This window comes from Acanthisitta chloris, unplaced genomic scaffold (assembly GCF_000695815.1).
Source record: "Acanthisitta chloris isolate BGI_N310 unplaced genomic scaffold, ASM69581v1 scaffold19888, whole genome shotgun sequence".
Lineage (NCBI taxonomy): Eukaryota > Metazoa > Chordata > Aves > Passeriformes > Acanthisittidae > Acanthisitta > Acanthisitta chloris.
Genome location: NW_008686704.1, coordinates 9,363 through 31,976, shown reverse-complemented (window position 1 = coordinate 31,976; position 22,614 = coordinate 9,363). Strand labels below are relative to the sequence as shown.

The 22,614-nt window shown below is 36.5% G+C and overlaps 1 protein-coding gene across 1 annotated transcript in view; it reads right to left on the bottom strand.

The window, feature by feature from the left end:
• Window positions 1-22,614, bottom strand: part of LOC103807555 (gephyrin-like) — a gene marked incomplete at both ends in the record, with an annotated part of 59,233 nt that overhangs the window by 27,952 nt on the left and 8,667 nt on the right. The window contains one exon of the mRNA XM_009080287.1: window positions 10,121-10,213. Coding sequence (XP_009078535.1) covers window positions 10,121-10,213 — 93 coding nt within the window. The remainder of the gene's footprint in view (window positions 1-10,120; window positions 10,214-22,614) is intronic.

Genomic DNA, 22,614 nt, shown 5'->3' with positions numbered 1-22,614 from the left:
TCAGAGCAGGAGACAGGGCAGCAGATAGCCAATGCCCATGTACAAGCAGGTCGAAAGGACAGTAAGGAGGCAATACACGCCTTTCAACAGATGGACAGGGCAGTAGGTAGTCAATGTCAAGCAATTAGCCAGTCAATAGGCAATGCCAGACAGTCAGGCAAAGGGCCAAGATTTCAGGAGGACAATGCCACACAGCCAGCAGGTAGAGAGAGTAAAAGACAGTAGTGAATGCCAGGCAGTCCCCAGACAGACAAGGCAGCAAAAGACCAAAGCCCACAAATAGTCAGATGCAACTGGCAGCAAGGACAAACATAAGCCTGCCAACGACTGATGGGGCAGCAGGGTGGCAGTGCCTCTTCAACAAATTAGGATACCATGAGTGAAACAGTCCCAAGAATCTAGATGCTCACCCTTTGGTAATATCATTTGATCAGAGTGAACCATGAAAATCCACAGAAGAATAGCACACAAATGGAAACAGCAAATGAGTCTGACCCTAGCACCTGGGGAGGCCATGGGACCTTCCTACAAAACAAAAATATGAGAATCCACAAGAAAATCAAACAAATGGGAAAAATGTGTCTAAAAACTGTTTCTGATGGTGATTTAAAAAGCAAAAAAATACTAGCAAATAATTAGTTTGGAAATGATTGGGTGGGATTGAAGATGTTGCTTACCCCTCTCTGGAGCCCACATAATGGGAATGTTGGGAATTTCTGCAGCAGAAAAACAGAAGAGAAAAGGGATTTCTGACTCCCAGTTCAAGGAAAGCATGTCAGTTTTGGACTGGGTAATCTCTTTGGGCAAAAAATAAGAATTCAACTGAATCTTTGCCCATCCCCAGATACATGCCTTTACTGAGATTTGTGAAGAATTTAAGAAGCCCACATCACTTTCATCTCATGACATCCCACCCTTCGTACCCCAAAACCACACTTACCTCTAGCACCTCTAGTATAAGAGAAGAAAGGGATTGGTCTTGTGAGCTCATTCCCATATCCACTGCAAAATAGCTTGTGAAGTTCAACAGGAGTACCCATTAGCCACTGCGGGCCATTTGTGAGATAAACTGAAGTCATCATTAACTGTTAACTCATTATTAGTGTAGGTTAGGGTTTGAATTTGGCTTAGATACACCCACACTCTCATGAAAATAATTAGTCTTACGAGTCTTGTGATGCAATCCTCTTCTATGCATGAAACTTATGAACAACTATTTGTTACCTTGAATATCCTCTTATTTTAAATTAAGCACTCTGTTATTTAACATGGTTGTTTTTTTAAACAAATTAAACCATGTTTCAGAAATCTTAGCTGCTGCTCTATTTCAGAAACATATACTGAACTCTTGAAATGTAAAAACTGAGAAAATCCCAGTAATAATAAAATTTAGCAATTCAACTCCTCTGTCATTTCAGTCATGAGTCTTCTTATTCAGTAAGTATCTTCCTAGTAATTAAAAGTCAGCTAACAAAGAATCAAACTCACTATTTCTGTTCATTTAGAAGTCTACGTTGTGTGTGTATTTATCTACCTGCACATTAACTTCTTACTGGCAACACTGAAAACCTACATTCCACTTTATTAAGGCAGTAAAATGCAACAAGCCACCAACCCTTCCCTCTCCTGCAAACTGTAGAGAACCTTAGATAATATAAAGGAATCATTACTTCTGCTGGATTTGGAAAGGTCACAGAGACAGAATCCATGTGGACTTGCCATGTACCCAAACGCAACAAAGCTTTTAAGAAATACAGTATTGACAGGCTAAGCTGACAGATCCTCTGATACCTCTGGGTATCAGCCACCATTCTTCTTCTAGCTGAGCAAGACACAAGAACAACAGAGGTTAATAAAACTTCAGATTTAGAAATTGGGGTCATAGAACAGGAATTCCTTCCATATCCAAACTTTCCTGTAACAAACACTACTATCTGGGCTTAGAAAATAAATGACAGGAAATTTAGGCAGAGAAAACCAAGTGATTTCCATCATATGATTAGTAATGGCATAAACCAGCCAGGAACTGCAAACACTGGCTGAACCAGAAATTAATATTAGAGTGTGAAGTACTTAGAGCATGCATTGGCAATTTTACAAAATCCTGTGATTTTGTGGCCAGCAGCAACTAGAGTTAGCTGCACCACATCAAGAACAAAATTGCTAGCACCTTCTCTCTGAAGGGAGATCTTTCAGGGTCAGTGAAAATGAGCTATGACAAACTGATCTCAGCGTACCACAAGAAAATATTTAATTGTGGAGGAAAATATGGACTTTTAAAATACAGTGAAAGTTTAAATGTCAACAATAAATTACGCACCTCACTATTAATTTGTATATTCTCATTACAAAACAACTGAGAAAGAACATATGTGTGAAGGGACAAGATACGATTTTCATGCCCGAGTGTGGCAATAGTCATTTTGGTTTTCTATTCTGGTACTTCATACTGAGTCAACATTTTGCTAAAGCTTCACTGCTCCACATGGCACCAATTAGCAAAAGCAGTCGAAGGAATAGCCATAATTCTAAGAACAACTCCTGAAGCCAGGTGCTTTCCAAGACTCTTCTATTTTCTTTCCACTTAGTGCCTGGAAAAGCTCCCACACAACTGTCAAGGAGCAAATGAGAAATTCTCTATTCTTTAATGAGTATTAGTTTTAATGATCAACTATTTTAATAGTGAGCCATTTTGATATTCTAGTGTGCTTTTGTCAAAGGGACTAACTCATTCAATTCTTCACACATCTTAAATCCAAACTAGTATTTGCCCCCTAGTTATCATGTCTTTAAACTGCCTTCACAGGAAAGTCTTCCTAACATGTCTATACATTTTATTACAATTTCCCCCCTAGTAAGCTTTTACTAAACTCTTTTTAACAGACCATGAATAGAAAAACATGACACATTAAGGGCAAAAATTGCATAATTATAGGCCTGACAATATTTTCAAGATTATTTTGCTTTAACTTGATGTTTAATTTTGTTCAGTTTCCCACATAAAGTGATGCATAAATGGAAACTATTTTTAGAAATGCCTAAGAGGAAAAAAAATTACAAAAGTTCCAAATAGAAAATTTCATTATGCCGAAGTCCTATGGCAGGCCTATTTTTCTTCTCCAGTTACAGAAAGGACTGCAAGACATATTCACTGTTGTGGCTACACTGCTAATAGGAGACAAGCCAGTTAATTTAAACTAACTGAGATGGCCACATGAGCTGTGGGCCCAGCTAAATGAATTAGTAATACCAAGAGGAGGAAAACTCTTCTCTTTATCCCAATAAAAAAGCAAACTGTAATCATATTGTTCTTCTTGGTGTATTTTTTTAACTATTGGGGTTCACTGGGATAGGAACCACTTGTCCACCCACAGGACACACCAGTCTTCTTCCACCCTCCATTCTGAAATTATGGTGCAATAAAAAACTTAATTTCAAAATTTAAGATTAAAATCATGAGATTTCCTATCTCATTACTGTGGCTTTGCTTCTCATTTTTTGAAACATTCAAATCCCTTACTGCTGTTTTACTTCTGTTACCTTCTTTTCAACAGAGCTTGCAAATATTTCATACATGTTTGAAAGTCAGAAAACAGAACTTCTATTTGCTATTCTGGAATATTAAGGACAGCTAAAATAAAGCAAATAAAAGCTGATCCACAAATGGACAAAAACATCCAAAGGCTTAACAGGAATTCTATTAGTATTATCTTTATGATATGATGCTCAGACAACTTTATTCAGAAGGTTAATACATTAGTTAAGTAATTGAAAATATATTTGCCCCAGCATTCTCAGCCAGTATTATCAGGGTTTAGCATTTTCAACAAAGAGACAGAAGCAATTCATGTAATCCTCTTGAAATCAGTAAACAAAATTGTTTAATTATTAATTTCAGGATCCATGAGATTCAAACTATCTTCTCATCTAACACATACAGAACATAAAGCTAGAATCTAGTTTGGCCTTCCACACTGGATAACATCATTCAACACTATCCATGACTTCTATAAGGAGTACAAGATAATTTGAATTTTATAAGACATTTCTTCCACTGTCAAACACTGTTTATTTGCTAGGATGAAAATGAAGAATACAGCTCTTCTTTAGTGAATTTGTGTGATTAATCTCTTAGGGAATAGTGTGATTAAACAAACCAACCCAAACACATAAAATGCTTCCATTATGATGATTTTCTTGGACTTTCCTGGCTCAAGTTTCCTAATACCAGCTATTTTTACAATTCTCTTTAGCAGACAAAGAAAGTCCTTGGTACCTTACAAAGCTTGTAGTACCATACATTATTACATCCCAAAGAAAGTACAGGTAAACCCCAAGTTATTTCCTAGTGTTCTTTATGATAAACTAAACAGACTGAGCTGTGTAAGTCTCACAGAAAGTGTATCTCTTAGCCATCATAGGGTTTTTTCCCTTTTTCTATATGCACTGCAACATTTGAAAATTTTTCAAAGGGAATGTCAGAAAAATACACAGCTTTGTGTTTTTGACACATCAATCTCATATACAGACAAGTACCTTCTGTATTCCTACTCCTTTTTCTCTACCACCATCTTCGTATTTGTCTATGTTGGGAAATCTAGACAGAAACAAGTTGAGAGACATATATTCTTACAATCCAGTATCTCAGCTGGATTGACACAGACAAAGATACAAGTAAAAATCTACTATTTATGTAGCAGAATATATAGAATTTACCGAGCCCTCTTTATTTATCACAATCAGCATTCTTCACAAATGCTCTCCCTGCATATATTCCCTTCTTTCTTTGGTGCTTTTTGTTTGTTTTGATTTTGTTGTTGCTTTGCGGGGTTTGTTTGTATTTCGTTTGATGGTCTTATTTTTTTGAGCAATCTCTGGCATTCAAGTAAATGGAGCTGAAATGGGATCTGTCTTCCCCCTCACATTTCTCACTATAGCTGTCCTGGCAGCTTCAGGTGTTTCCATGCACTGACTACTGTTGATGATAGCACAACCAAGCTCTTCAGTGATGATGGTGCATTACCAACTTTTCCTGAGAAACTCAAACAAGAGAAGAGAAAGGCACGTTTTAGCCCTTCATAAGACAGCAGTGTGGAATTTCCCAAGACAGAGGTATTTCTGTAACCTGACAGTGTACTGTGTAGTGCAAATAATTTGTATACTGCTTCTTGAAGAAATTGGTAATAGCTGTTCAGTGAAAACTGTTCTGAGACTAAATATATCAGTTATGCTATAATAACATGCCTTCCAAATATGAGATTTAAAATCTAAATACAGAGTTTTAAATGAAATTAATATGGCACACAAATATATTTGGATTTGTATCACACAAAATACAGCATTTCAAATTATAAATTTTAATGAAAAATTAAAGCAGACTGAATAAAGACCTAATCAGATAAGCTAGGAACTGTTTCAAGGACTAAGAAAAAGGGAATGGTACCTCACAGAGTTGCTGATAAACTTCTAACAGTAGCACAGAACTTGGAAGGAGTCTGTCACAGAGCAGTATATTCCATTTATGCCTATTTGTTGCTTAGATGCACGTGGCAAGGTTTTGTAATTCAGACCTTTTAGGAGCATAGTGGGATGGAAACAATTTTCTAAGAAATATGGAGGCCTCAAAAGGTCTGATGGCAAGTTCCAGGATCAGACATCATCCATACAAGCACACTTAATTATACAATAGCTCTACACAGAAATCAAACTCAACACAGAGCAAGACCTCTACTGAGAGAAATGGAAAGCTACAGTCTTAAAACAGACTACAAAAATAAATGCTGAAGAGGCTACTAAATTGGAAGGTACCTGCAATACTGAAGGGTGAAAAGCTGAAACAACACCCTGGGTATCTAGTGGTTGTAAAATTTCCTATTATTCCTACCACAAAATTACTTATGTCCCATGTGAAATGAAGGCTTCATTCCTCCTCACTATGGAGCCATCCTGAAGTGACTGCTTGTGAAAAGAAAATTAGTTTCTTTTGGTCCAGTGACAACACTAAAATAATGCTGAAGAAGAACAAGAGTACTTCTATTTCCACAACAAACAATACTAGATATCCAGCGGCTCTAGGAAGGCACCATTTGAACCACGGAGGACAAAAAAACCCCTACCTGTTATTTCTAGTTTAAGTTAGTGCCTATTAAATGGAAATTATTATTTGAAAAGTCTCAGCATATATGGGTTAATTTGAGGGAAACACATGTTGCTGTGAGAGTAGGGCATATCCTGTTGTGTCACAAGCATCTTATTTCATTAACAGTTGAAGGGGAAGCAAACAAACAGACAGAACACATGAAAACTACAAGTAATAGAGATTAAGAGGGTTGCCAGCATTACTTGTGATAGAGAAATGGAAAGATACAGATATTAGTGTGTGGAAATAAAATGGAATTTGAAGAAAAATCTGTGAGAGATACCTTAGGGAAAAGCTTGGCGATAGAAAATTTGCAATTGATAATGATTATAAAAATGCTAGTGCAATTTTGAACTGCATATACAAAGACTTCTATCACAGCAGAATAGCGATTTTCTTCCCTCCAAACATGGCTTCTGTGTGGCTACACCTGGGAGGATTTTGCTTATTCTGAGCATACATTTTACAGAAAAATGCTGACACATAGAAGAGTGTTCCAGAGAACAATGATTTCTTTTCATGGACTAGGGACCTCTGATGGAAGAACAAACAAATATGCATATATTGTCAGATTAAATAAAAACAAGTATGTGTCTAAATACATTTAAAGCCAGTCTATAAATAGTGAAGAATATTATTGGCAAGAACCAAAAAAGAGAATTCATAAATTTTCCAGAACACTGGAAAAGGAGGAAGACTGTAAAGAAACATCTGTCTGGTTTCACATGCTGGAAGAGAGTTCTTCTATGCTTCTTCTAAAGTATTATCTTAAAATTTCGGGGTTGAAAATGATCTGCAATATGGATTAATTATTTGTGAATACACAAAACAACACAGCTCAAGAATGTCTAGCATCACAGTAAGTTGACTTCTACTGCTATTATCTAAGAACACAAAATTAGCCTTATAGCTGGCAAACAAGACTTGCATGGAATCACACTAGTGACAAAGGATAAAAACCCAGCTGTTAGTGGGTAGACAAATGAATTTTTTGGATCCACCATTTTGCAAAAGAATAAATGCAAAAGTAGAGAAGATAGAAGATAGAAAACTGAGCAGAACACCTGTATACATGAGAGAACTTTTTCCCTTTTGTACTGACCCACAGCAATAAGAGAAAATAAATTTCAATCTCACGATACCTAGTCATTGATAAAAATGCTGCAACATTATTCAGATTTTTTCACAAAAGCCAATGTATATTATTATCAACATTCTGTAAGAACTACCACTAAGATATTCTAGTTCCAAGGAAAAAATATTCGCATTTTGAAATATAAAACAAAAGTTTCCTAAATAAATCAACTTGGGCCATATGCACAGGTCTGATCTCTGTCCAGCAACAAACACTTTTTGAATCAACAAGCAGACTATGAGCACTTCCAGCAGAGGTTTAAAAACTACCCCCATAAATTATATGTAAAATAAGACTGCAAAAAAATGTGGTTGTATCTGCAAAATTAAGCCTACGCTTTGGCTTTTGTTCAAATGCAAACTACCACCAACTGCCATAATAAAGAATTCCAGCATTTACTAGTAACATCTATAACACAGTTTCTTTCAAATTCAGCCAACGGATTGCTGAATTTGCTATTTAAAATATCCACATGCATTTCATCACTACTAGTCGTGTAATCAAGGAAGTGAAGGATATCCACACTGCTTAATTAAACTGACCTTCACCACTCAAAATGTGAATCACAGGAACTAATTCAAAAGCTCCTCTCCATGGACTAGACTGAGGCTATAAATTTAGGGATCAGAAACAGGTAAGGGAAATCAGATAGTGCAAATATGCCTAAAGTAGTCTATTCCATTACACAAAAAATGTCATTACGCATCATTGAAACAACTGCAATAACCTGGTATGGTTCTGATATCATGTTTAAAAGGCAAAGGGAGTGGGGAAACCACTAATTTTTTCTGAAACTTAATTATACATTTCTGAGGTATCAAAAAACTATTTTTAGCTACATTATACTAGGCACTTAATTTCAGTTTTATCAATAATTACTAAATTCAATTAACATTAAATCTTCCGCAAATACTCTCAGGAACTACCTTTACCATGTGTGTACAATAGCAATTCTGTATCTATACTCAGAAAAGAAAGCAGAAAAACATGCTTTCTAATATAAAGTACAGGAAAATTAGGAGAAACAGGACTGAAACATACCAGCTGAAATATGACCCAAGGGACTACTCTTCCAATTCCCAGGAAAAATGCTAAAACAGCTTCCATTACCAGATTCAATTCTTAAGAGTTTTAAAAATCACATCTTTAAGATGACATCTCAACAGCACAATGTCATAATCACATCCTTTCATTATCAGCTCAGTGATGAGAGGAGAGCATGTTGGACCAACACCATACACAGAAGAGATTAAAACCACTTCCTACATCAATGCAAGTATTCCTAAAAGGCTTGCTATTGGACATTTCACATTGACATAATGAATTTTCCATTTTTAATTGGCTTTCTCATTGATCCAAAGACATAAAATACGGGGTCAAAGCTCATGCTTCTTAGTATGTTTTTGATACAACACATAGTGGCAAGCTAATTTTCTTCCCTTAAAAACATTTGTTTGCAAGAATGAACTAACACTTATCATTGCCATTTTTTACTACTGCCTAAGCTCAACGCTGCATGAAGCTTGATAAATCAGGAAAACTGAAGAAGAAATTCAGCCTCCTTCTACACAGTTCTGGTAAGACAAACTTCAAAACCATTAAGTTAGTTTGCAAGTAAGAGACAAATTTAACCAACGCACATTTCACTTTTGGTGGCTTTAGCACAGTGAATAACCTGCAAATTCAGTTTCACTAGTTAGCACATTGTGGTCACCTTCTACTCTTCCCAGTTCCCAATACACAGACCCTTAGGTTTTAGTTATTCAAGGTTTCTGGTATATAATCTAAGAACAACAGAAGTAATGAACAGGAGCATTTTCTTTACATGTTTCTTTAGTTACACAAATGTTCTACAATAAATTAAAAATGGTTTTAGATTCTGAATGAAAAAAATTTAAACTGCAGCCATGTGACAGAACACATTTGTAAGTAAAAAGTATCATAGATATGAACTGAAATCAACTCTAATTGAAAGTCTAAGCAATTGAAAACTTATATGAGTACTTAAGAGAAATCTAGGTATGTGCAATTATGCAAATAAACACCTCAGGTACTCAGTCTTAATTCTGCCCTTTAGTGAATATAAGCAAACCAAATAAAGTATGTGATTTTAAAAGTTCATATTAATCTAATTTGAAACCATAAATACCAAAATACTTCAACAGCAATCACACAGTCATTTCATATGACAAACCATGGTCGTGAGGTCATTAGGTTGTTTCCTTTTTTTCCCCCCCTTTACTTTAGCTTGGTATATGTGGAATGTAACCTGATTTTCTGTGCAACATTTACTGGTGCAGGTTACCTCCATCTTTGTGCTTTGTGTTTAGGTTTTTTTTACAATGTGGTGTCAAGCAAATCAATACTAACTTTGTATGGAATTTTTGCCCCTACTGTCTGCCTCTCACGCTCCAACCTGTAATGCAGTAGTTGTCAATGCAGTATTCTGCAATGGAGAATGAAAGGATCTCCCTTATCCCACTCTTCCTTGTGCAGGACACAGAAAAAGCTGCACAAGACTTTGCTTAGCAGTGTTGTGCCGCAGTGCTAAGGAAAATTATACCAAAAAGCCATTAGAATTTTATTTTGTAAGGGGACTGGACAATCATTATAAATACCACATTTTAGTTTGAAAATAGCTTTTGGTCAGAACCCCAAGTCAGATTAATTCTCTTGTGCTATACTCCCTTTTTTTTTAGTTCTGCTCCCAAGCTGTGTATCACAACTGTCTCCAGATGCTGCAAACAAAGTTACAGAGGAAATTTTTTAAAAAAAACACTCCCCTTCTCCAGACTCACACATTTACACATGAAAGGGCAAATTTTTCTATTCCAGGACTACCTCACCTCTGGAGTGACATCTCGTGGTGCAAACCCTGTTCCTCCGGTTGTTAAAATCAAATTAAGTTCCTTTTCATCACACCAATCTATCAGCGTCTCCTGAAAGAGAACATGAATCCTGTCAGATCTAGCAAGTAATATGTGGTATACAGTTATCTCAGAAAATACCTGAAGACTTTAAATATCTTAAAAATAAATACAGAGAATTGTAAAATCAATCACTCATAGCTTTTTATACAAAGATTTTAAACTGCTATTTCTACCAGCATAAGACAGAATAATGCAAATATCCATATAGTATTTTTCTAGAAATGGAAACTGAAATTCTGTTCTCCACCTCTTGACCTGAAATGGAAAACAAGAATTCACAGTTATTAATTTCTATCACCATTTATTTTGATATATGAATATAATATGTTTTGACATATATTATTAATAGATTATGTGCATTTAATTCAGATTACATCGTTGATTCTTGTTACAGTAACTTTGGTTTCCATGCTGCCCTTTTTAACAACCTGAAGAAAGCAGGAATCACATATTTGTAAGCTTAACTACTAAAAGATGCAATGATACACCTGAGACTGTAATACAAAAGATGATTTATAATAATCTCTTCTACATTGCCTGCAATATCTCAATAGGAGTGTGTTATGCACATTCCAAGGCTGGAGTAAGAAATCTGCTGTAAATTCCATGACTTGCAATACTGGATAACTCATGATACTAGTGTTTAATTTGATTTGCACTGATTTTTCAAATGACTTTTTAAACTAGTTTTCAAACTGTGATAAAAATTTGACATAAGCAGCAAATTAGTTCAGTCTCAATATAATTCTATCACTTTATCCTTCATAGTCTACTATAGGCTAGCACAGCAGCAGCATGTCTGGTTGCAGTGCAGAATTAGCTGTGTTACCTAAAGTACACTCATGTATTTCACAGCAAATTATCCATATGCAGGAATCAGATCAATTACTTAAACAGATCTCCTTATTCTAGCACAGACACATAGTTTTTTGAAAGAGTTTAGGGCACATCTAAGTTTCTGAATTTAGCTTCTGGGGAGCAACCAACAGTTTTGGTGATTGCTGGCTTGATGCTATTATTTATCACAAAATTTGCTCTGAGAAATATACTGATCTAAAAATCTTAAATAAAACTCTCCAGAACATTTTAAAAAGTACTACCAAATTAGATTAATCCTCAGTTGTACTTTCTGCAGGCTTAGTACTGCTATGTAACTTCCAGACCTTCTTCCCATCCAGGAGAAGGCTTGAATACTCCTACAAACGGCAGCATCACTCCACTGAAGGCTGAAACAGCCCTGGATACTATTAGACTAACACGATGCTGCGAGGCAAGAAGTCCAGGTGGCCTTACAGCAGATACTAAGTTTGTCCAGAGCTCTAACAGAATTTGCTCTGGTCATGTGAACTTCCATGAGTTCATGCAGAGACAGAAAGCTATCTGAACACCACTGTGTAAAGTCAGCCAAACTTTTTGAGATTCCCACAGGGTCACAAGCAGAGAAACAAACTGAAAGGCCTGATGAAATCAAGAACGTAACATCCAAAATTCAATTAAAGAAGCATAAGATCTGGAAATGAGTACTGAAGGACTAATTTCCTAGGCACTCTGGAACTTCGGTACCACTTCATGAAGGAATTCTGGATGACTGAAAAACAGATACTCGTCCATATATAGGTACTATGTAAAATAGCTGCCATAAGGGACCACGTACTTCAGTTGCTGGCTGAGAAAACACTCCAAATGTGCCTCTTTCATAAACACATGCAGAAGGAGTAAGCATGAGTAAGAATTTAAGGGCTCAAAATGGGAGAAGGAACCACTATAATGCAGTAGTTTTCTCAGGCTATTCTATCATGACCAATTCAGTTCATCCAGAGTGAACAGGAATTGATGTATGAACATCAGAGAGAACAACTTGGTACCCTCACCAAAGTACAGAAAGAAATCAAAGGAACTACACACAGGAAATATTCTGAAAGAGCTGATATCAAAGCAGCAACAAACATATACAGACAATATTGTTTTCTCACAGAGTATGCATGGGTAGATTATACTTTCATGCATGCTACTGGCTATCATTACTCTGGAGAGTAGCAAAAAATGACAACTCTAGAGAGTGATTAATGTTTTGACTTGGAAGGTCCTAAGATTACCACAGATTGAAGAAGAACCAGGGAAGAGCTAAAACACAATATTAATGGAGATGACAAAAGAAATCTCACATAGCTGCTTATGACTACACCCACTGTCAGAACATGGTGAAATCACAAAAAGAACCTCAAACAAGTTTGTCTTTACTGAATATTTCTCTGTATGTGTGCCAATTGTGGTAACTTACAATCAATACACCATAAAAGGAGAAAAACCATTTTGCAAGCCTAATGCAAGTAAAATTGCTGTATAGCTCTATTAAGGCAGGCATCTGTATGAGATGACAAAACAATGAGTTTTATTTTAGCACAAGCACAGGCAGTATTGCAAAGAACAGGCTTAAATCCTCTAAGGAATATCCCTGAATGAAACAGCAAAGGTCAATTGTATCCTCACAGAAATTTTCTTGGGAAAGTCTAGCTCATCAAGTTCAAAAGAATATACTAAAATGGGCCTGGATGGAATCTCAGTTATTCTCTCTTTCTCTCTGTCACGTTCAGGATTATATTGTCATCCCTGACAGACACCTGCCTTCAAAACATACTCTTATGGATCCATAAATGTTTTACTTTTAGACAAATGACCACTGGAAGAGGAGATAAATAAACTGGTATAAACAAAACTCCAAACTTCTGGAAGAAATGTAGAGATTTGGTTCAAAGCATCACATCTATCTAAAAAGGACTGTAAACAGAGCCAAACCCACATTCATCAGGGCTCACCACCTTCTGTATGCAACAAAGAACATCATTATGCCAAACATGTAGGACGGTGATGAATCAATCACATTACTATTCCAAATTTGAGTTAACTCTTCTATTTTAAATAGAAGTCTGAGAATCAGTGTAGGATGAAGACAATTTATGTGCAACCAAACTGGTGAATGAAGTGTTGAAATAGCTGCTGGATGTATACTAGGCTCACGAGTTTTCAATAACTCTAATATTCTAGAGTACTGAGAAACAAAGCCCTCACAGATAATGGATTTCACCTGAGGTAAAACCAATGCATTTTTGTAACATATGTAAAAGCTATGGACTGTTTTCTACCCTGAACCAAAATGTTCTGTATGCTTAAATAGTCAAATATGTTATCACACTTCACTGTGTGAAACCTGAGACCTCAATAATGCATGTATGAATGGTCTGAATGATCAATGTGGGAAAAAAGGCAGTGACTATAATGGATGCTCACAAGCTCCTGAATTCCAGGTGCTGATACTATTCAAGCCAGAATGCAGTGACTGTGGTGACTCAAACATTGCTTTTTCATAACCACGACAGAATAGGGGCATTGGTAGGTAAGCATAGATCTGAAATGCATAGACATAAAAACGTACCTCCCTACCAACTCAGATGCTCTTGCTCTCTAGAAAAGACAACTTTTCATTTCTTGATGTTTTAATTGATTCATTAACCTTTGGTGAATAATACTGCCAATACAATTGCCTATTTAAGTAGTCAGAGAAGTAACTGTGAAGAAGATGTGGCAGCATATTTTGAAGATCCTGAACATAATGGATTGAGATAATTATTTCATGTCAAGCACAACAATTCTATAGATGGAGTCATTACATAATGGTGGATCCAGCACCTTCCTGCTTGCTCCTACAGTGCACTATGATAGTGCCATTTGTCCAAAAATCATTGTTCCAATCATCAGTATGGATACAGAACAGCATTCCAGTACTGCCTAGCAACATTTACTAGAATCATCAAATATCCTAAAGATACTTCTCTTTTGCAATGAAGAAGCCAGCCTCACTGACATCGCTGCATCTTGGTAGTGGATTCTCCTAGCAGCTGAGAGATATTACGATTACTGTCTATCAGCTGTATTAATTCTCTAACACCTATTTTTAATGCGTAAATTAAATGTAAGATGTTTCCAGTCAACCAGTGCAAGAACAGGCCACATGGCCTAACAGCAGTTAATGGCAGAATCTTACTGTGATCTATGATTGTACCAATTTTAGATGACAAATTAACTTTCTAGTCTAATAATCAATGTCAGATCTAGCTTCCAGAAGATTAATAAATCATCGGTAAAGAAACCCCTTCAACCAAAACAAAGTAATGTTCTTTAGTTCTCTAAATATAAGGAGAATATGGACATCCTACTCTGATATATTTTTGGGACAGGGATATACAAACAATGAAGAGAAAGGTGTATGCAAGAAAAGAAATAAGACTGGAGTATTCTGGAACTGATTAGACGGTCTGCACTTCTCCATTAACTGTTGAGTAGGAGTAATCCTGGAGATCTTGAAAATATTCTCCAAAGCGCTAAGGAAAGGATAAAAATCAGTTGAGAATCATTGCTGGTTCTTAATGCAAACAACATGTTGACAGCTGTTGAAGGCAATGAAAAATAAATAACTGACCATTACAGAAAAAAGCTTTTTCCCTATGAGCCCTTGCTGTTTTGGACTTTCTGTGGCTTTGGGGTTTTTTTAAAATACAGAGCACAATAAAAGAATAATAGAATGCACTAGTAATAAGTTGCCTTGCTGCTTAGGTCATTGTTTACTCCTGAACTCTGTACAGTATAAGCATCCAAAGAATATAATGTAGTGAAAGAACCTTTTGACACTTAGAGACAATCCATTACTGAACTAAAACAGACATTCTGTTCAAAGGGAAGATGTTTTCAGGATTCAGCCTATGCAGAACATCTCTTATGGGTCCAAAGGATTATAGCTTTTACACAATGCTGGGTCAAAGCTGTTACCATAGAACTTGATGAGCCATTGTCTGCTTCCACTGCAGCTTGCAGAGCTGTCTTAGCATCAGCTGATCCCACTGCAATCAAATATTTCAACTATTATACCTGGGAGAAAACTGATGCAGAACAAGTCATATTACAAAGACTCCTTTTCCTAAGAGCTGAAACTTACTGGTCATTTCTCTTTTGGAATGTTTTTAAAAGATCCTCCTTTTTTTCTTGATACCTCCTAACAACAAAATTATTTGGAGTCAGGTGGCATTTAAAGCATTTTAAATTCAAAAGAGATTTCCAGATCACCTTCCAACTGTTTCTGCAGCTGGCATAAATGAAACTGAAATCTGTCAGGTTGTTCCAACATGCCTTTATGGTGATAGAAAAGTCTCAAGCAAAATAATATGCAGAATTTCAAACGACCTACAGCACCTTTTCATCTCTCAAAATGGGGAGCCCAGAACTGAACACAGCATTCCAGATGTGGCCTCACCAGGGCTGAGTAGAGGGGCAGGATCACCTCCCTTGATCTGCTAGAAATGCCCTTCCTAATGCATCCCAGGTTAACATTGGTCTTCTTGACCACAAGAGCACACTGCTGGCTCATGGACAGCCTGCTGTCCACCAGGACCACCAGGTCTTTCTCCACAGAGCTGCTTTGCAGCAGGTCAGCCCCAGCCTGTACTGGTACATGGAGTTACTCCTCCTCAAGTGCAGGACCCTGCATTTGTCTTTGCTGAATTTCAGATGGTTCTTCTCTTCCCATCTCTCCAACCTGTCGAGGTTCTTCTGAAGGGCTACACCATACTCTGGGGTTTTGGCCACTCCTCTCAGTTCAGTGTCACCAGCAAACTTGCTGAGGAGACACTCTTCCCCTTCAGCCAAGTCACTGATGACTAAGATAACAATACTGGGCCTGGTATTGAACCTTGGGAGGCACTGCCAGTGACAGGCCCCCAGCTAGACCCTGTGTGACTAATTAGAACCCTCGTTGCTAAAACATGAGTCATTGCTAGAGTTGTGAAAACATGGAAAGCCCTCTGTACTAGGAAGTACTTGTTCGCTATTTTAAAAACTTAAGAAGACATACATGGCAACCTTTATAAGAATCCCGAGTTATTTATATACTTCAAAAAGAGTTGCATAAGAAATAATGAGTCAACTGTGTATCATCTGCTTTACATACCATTATTCTAACGTACGTTACATGAAAATGTTTATGTACGGAATTTTTAGGTTTTTTAATTGAAAAATTTACCTTTCTGGCCAAGTTCAAATCATATTACAGTCAACTGCTCAATGGAACTTAGAATAAAGGCATCATCTCTATAATTAAAAATACCATATTGCCCCTTTCAAAGAGTTGTACCATCTCCCACACATACTACTTTGAGGATTATGATGCATGCAGTATATGTTATCTCTGGACTATTGCTTTCCCTTGTAGAGACAATTGCCACTTTAGTGCTGGAGAACGTTCTAGAGCCTACATAGGCAGCAGAGTCATTCAGAGAGTATTTGCAGAAAGAGAGAATAGGTGGCATAAATAAATTTATCTGTGAGCAAAAAGTGGGCAACACCCTCCGGAAACTAAGGACCATGCAATGTTCTGTTTATAATATTTCTAATATGATAGTACTCCTGACCAGAAGACTATTGTACATCAAGGAGTTAGCAATCCACGTAAGAGTTCCCCTGAAGTTCCCACAGAAGGCTGCCCTGTGCTCTATGTCCAGAGCAGTTCTCAGGCATGTGTCATGCTGCCCAAATCCCTTTGGCCAAGGGACAGACTCATCCACCTCATTGTAATAGAGGAGCCTATAGGCACCTCTCACTCAGTACTAGTGATTAACACCACCAGCATGGCTTTCCTTTATCTAAAAGCATAGCAAGAATTTCTCAGGATTGGAGAAATCCATCCATCTGATGCTGCATGAACACACAGTTCTCAGCATCTGAAGGGAGCAAGACTTATTTGCTATCTATATTCATCCTCCTATTCTGCTTTATGTAGGTATTTTATTCAGCTATTTGTTGTCAGACCTCCCTTACTGAGATCCAGAAAGAACCTGGCACTGTCCCCCTCTTTCACTTTTCTGCCTCAGTGCAGAACAAACACACATACAGAATTCCATTTTCATTTCAACTCCAATAACTTATGAGTAAAGAAGGAGAAGCCCCTGGGGTTTTTTTTTGCAATTACTGCCCAAGTCCTCTCTGTCCTGTAACAGTACTCTCTCCAGGCCTGGTAATATCTATGATATTTGAAGACATTATAAAGAAATCAAAGATTTTTTTCTTCTGGTAATAGTTACAATCTATGGTTAAATATCAGATCTACCAGGAATCCAATAGTTCTACAGCAGCAATCTTCTAAGAGCCCCTACAATTATACCCATGAATCTAAGCACAGTATTTTGGTTTTGCAGCAGTAACCATCCACACTGATCAAATAAAAAAATGAAGCCAATTTCAAAGCCACTATAGCTATTTCTTCCAAAATGTCACAGATCACTTAGTAGTCTCTTAAATCTTTAGCTCTTAAATCTTTCAGTTTTCACTTCTGTCTAACCCCAAAAAGCAGATACATTTTTAGTAGGAAACTGAAAAATGAATCCCATCTGGCAACCAAAGAAGCCCAGTGATAACTACTATTTAACCTGTGTAGCATAGCCTGCTTTGCCAATTAATTTGTAAAACAATTACCAGTATTGTAGCAATTTCCAAAATATTAACTGATGATTAAGTATTTTTGGAGTTAGTTAACATGTGGAACTATAGACAAAGGAACCAAGCAGCTGCAAACTGGGTTGTGCTGTCCCTATGGGTTGGATCATGGCCGAGAAGACACTGCACAGGCTCCAAGGATAAAGCTGAAAAGTTCAACTTGAAGGAAGAGTTTGAGCCTTCATCTTCACAACCCCTGAAGATGACCATGAGACAGCAGTGCACAGGCATAGGGAGGTGGGATTAATTTCTAAGAAAAGTAACACCCATTCTTGGAAAGAATATGAGTATGTAGGACAGATTAATGAATATGTATAGCTAATTAATGCATATGTATACCTATGCTGCATTAAAGTGTAACTCTTATGTTACCCACAGTGTGCGTGTTAGGAGGAGCGATCCCCCACGCACCCAGCGCTGAATAAACAAATACCCACTTACTAGTCAAATCAGCTATTGAGTTTTAATATCTCAGGTTTTCCTGGCATCAAAACTTAAAGCATTTGCTGTCTGACACCCAAATTTCAAAATGCCACCATGAAAACATCATAAGACCACTGGCTACACTAAATATATTTCTTTTGAATGAGCAGTATACAGCTTTCTATACTAAAAAACAGTGAAAAAACTTTGGGGTTTTGGCAGACAGCTCCTTTTCTACCATATTGTTTGGATTTGGGGAAAATTGAGTTTCGTGTATTTTTGACCATGATAAAACTGAGACACAGGAAAACAGACTACCACTTCAATTAAATATACTAAATTGAAGGTCATAACTAGCAAGTTAACATCTGTCCATCCTCATTTACAGTACTGACAAAATACTATTTTGCTAAGGAAATAACTGCAGGCTAATAGAATAAACAGACTTCACACCTTTAGGCTCCTTTTATTCTAACATGTTTCCGTAGGGAAGTATTAAATTTGTCACCGATCTACTTGTAGAAAATGTTCATAAGTAATCTCTGTTTTTTGGATAGATTACAGTGTCTGACTGAGGTCTGATAAGAAAATGTTTAATTCTTTTGCAAACTCTGAACTTTGGATGTTACCTTCAGTTCCCTGCAGATAATCTATGATGGAGAAGAGAGATAAATCAGGCTTTCATGAAGAGTTTTGCATAATAAAAGTAGCAATGATCTCAAGAACCCTTTTAAATTCACTTGCTAGAAGGGAGAGCAGAAAGACTGTTTATACCACAGGTTCAATTTTACATTGATTTTGCTATTTTTATTTTTCATTGGCATTGGCAAGCCATTATCCACCCTGTGTGTAAGATAAACTCCTTATTTGTCAGTGGGCTTAATGCATTGCATCTTACTCCTGATTTTGAAACCTACAAGTTGAAGTGATTTAAGTGTGACATTAAGTGTGCAGTCAGAAAAAACTTGTGCGGAATTTGTTAATTTTGAAGAAGGTTGTGCCTGCTGATGATGTGTCCAGAGAAGGACAACGAGGCTGGTGAAGAGTCTAGAGCACAAGTCTTATGAGGAGCAGCTGAGGGAGCTGGAGTTTTTCAGTCTGGAGAAAAAAAGGGGGAACCTTATTGCTCTCTACAACTACCTGAAAGGAGGTTCTAGCAAGGTGGGGGTCGCTCTCTTTTCCCAAGTAATAAGGAATAAAACATAAATAAAAAGTAGAAGATGCACCAGGGGTCTTTAGATTGGTTATTAGGAAAAATTTCTTCAACAAAAGGGTAATCAAGCATTGAAACAGGCTGCCCAAGGAAGTGATGGAGTCACCACCCCTGAAGGCATTTAAAAGACATGTAGATGTGGAACCTGGGGACATGGTTTAGTGGAGGACTTGGCAGTGTTTGGTTTACAGTTGGATTTGATGACCTTTGAGGACTTTCCCAACCTAAATAATTCCATGACAGAATCGATTCTTAATTAAGACCACAAAAAGGGATAAAATTTGAAGATAGTTGATCATATGTTAATTTAATGCTTTAAAAACATTCAAAATATATAATGAGAAGGATGGTTAGAACACTTTCTTTGATTTTCTTTCCCTGTTATTTAGCCATTCTCAGAAGGCAAGATATGTGCCCAAACATGTCCGGTATTGTTTTCAATGGTAGAGATCTAGCAGAGTGAATTTAAAAATCTTTTCAACAAAACCTAGTTTGAAAGTAGTTATTTTTTCCCATAGGAAAAGCCATTTTTTTTCTTCCAGTTTGTATATCATGAGATTGTCATGGTGTTAGATGAACTGCAACATAATTGGCTCAATTTTTCCTGTTGTCAAAACTATGATTCTGCTAAAATACTATTTATTCAAATATGTGATTGTTTCATAAGTAGTTTAAGATACTAAAATTGTGCAATGATATACTGAAATTAAAAATACTCTGAATGCACACACAGAATTAAAACGAACATGTTGTTTTATATAAAACATTTAAATATAAAAACCCATGGTACAAATGCGTGGGGACCCAAACGCAAGAGGTAGAACTCAGTTGTTTTAATTAAAGAAAAATGGCAAAAGTAAGGACCTGTGCCATTAGGCCTGTATATCAGCTATTGGCTGTATGGTCAGAATGTGTGTCCTAAGCACTTTGCATTGCTAGGTCTGTAGAAAAGATTTAATCCCAAGAAAACTCATAATTTTACTTTATCAGTGAGCTCCGATTGCTTACTTCTTTGTCGGGTCTCTCAGAAGTCAACTCAGTAAGGGTATCATGCATGCAAAAGGTTTAATTACATTTAGAACACTGTACTTCACAAATACTCATTTCTGAAACACAACCATCCCTTCGGTTTTATCACCAACAGAAACATTCACAGTTTGGAAAAACACTTAGAGACATTTGGAGCTCTTGTATGTAAAGCAGTTCTTTACAGTTCCCCAATTTTAAACTTTTTCCTTCAAAACAGCCTGAAGATAACTGTCTGTTGCCTTTGAGAGCCTCAAGATACTTTGTAAAACTCAAGCGTCCCAAATGACACTCAGCTTTATTTTTACACACTGCCTGTTCTATATAGCATTATTCCCTAGAAATACTTACTAAAATATAGAACACATTTCTTGTTCCAAATACATAAAGAAGGGTTATTTTCTGCTTCATCAAAGAAGGAAAATATTTTGAAAATATCTTGATGTTAAGCTCTTATCTTCATAAGGTATCCTCAGATACACAGTTTCATTCTTCAGAATGATCAGTCATAGGTTATTCTCACTCATTTTAAATATGTTCAGCTACCAAGAATGGTAAGAATGCAGGAGAACCCTTTAAAATGACAGGACTGAACAGTACAAATTTCCATAGGAGATCTGCCTGTTTGTTAATTGAGAGGTTTGTGTCATCATGCTACTGAAGCAACACAATGAAAATGTTACAATATTTTTAATTTTAAAATAAAGGGTATTTTGATAAAGCATAACACAGTAACAAATGAGATAAATGAGAGAAAATTGAAATGCTATTTTATGCAGAAATGGTGAAAGTGAAAATAGGTGTTACCTTTGCAGTCTTAAAATTCCACCTAATCTTGTCATAATGATGAGGCAGCTGAAATTGAATGCAAATATTTCTGACAGAACAATCCTAGAAATCTTTGTGCATTTTTTATAAGAATGTATTTTAAAACATAAAACTCGGCAAACACTCCACCTTTACTGAACTCTGATGACTCAATGACATTCTCTCCCTTACATACACTTCCTAAAGGACAATAAAGTTACATAATTTCTGAAATCTCACTATAATTGAAAAGTACAGAACCAGTATTATAGTAAAAAATATAAAAACGCTAACTAATTTTTCATGGGGGAATCCAGAAAAATAACATATCAAAAGGACAGGGAAAATGAAAAGGGGAACCATTAAATTTTAATCTTACATTAGTGTTTAATTTGAAAACAATCGATTTTCTTGCTCAGACAACAGTATTTCATTGGGAATGATGATACTATATTATGAATTTCACATTTGCAACCTAGGTATATTGTGCTATGAGAATACATGTGCTGGATGCTTGGGACACATCTACTATAGCCTGTTAATTCCAAACAGCACTGCATTTTCAATAGCTCTCTGCTGACCAGGCTTCGGCTCATACTGCTGAGTAGCCTTTAAGAATATGAACTGGAATCCTTTCAGACAAAACCTGTCAGAAGATGGACTCCAGTGGCACATGTAATCCACTCCAGCTGTTAATGCACTCAGAATAATACTAGAAGTAGTTTGAAATAAAACATATCAAAGAATATATGATATGGATCTCCAGCACCACATGCTTTACTTTATAGATTTTATTAGTTTGTATGACTTGGCAACACAGACATGATGTAAGATAAATGTTCAGTTCTTGAAACCAGGGGTGTGTCAAGGCATTTTTAAGTTTGTCTACACACTTTGCTTTGATTTTGTTTAACTAGAAGACATCCATTTGTGGAAGCCTTTAGGATACCAGTTAAACCAACATTCCAGCTCTGTGCACTGTCAGAGATGAGAAGAGCCACTTACCCAACATATTCAGTAAAACAGAATCCACTTGAAACTTTCCATTTTACATCTGTGCTCAGATAAAGCTCATCAGCACAAAATCTCATCTAGACCCATCTTGTGCATCTGATAAAAGAAAGCATCTGAGCAAACAACATGTCAATACTATTTTATGCTCTTTCCTTATGATGTCTCCTTGAAGGAAGTTTTTGGTTGGTTTTCTGTTAAAAACATTTCATGTTTCATATTCTGTTTTAGACAGTGGACCTTATATATGACAGGGTGACTACTAGGATTAACGCACCATAAAAAAAGAAATTAATTATCAGAGAAGCTTAATTAGGTGTAATTGCACACTGAAGTACTAAGGATCACCCTATTAATACAGTTTACAACCTGGCACATCACAGAGAGGCTT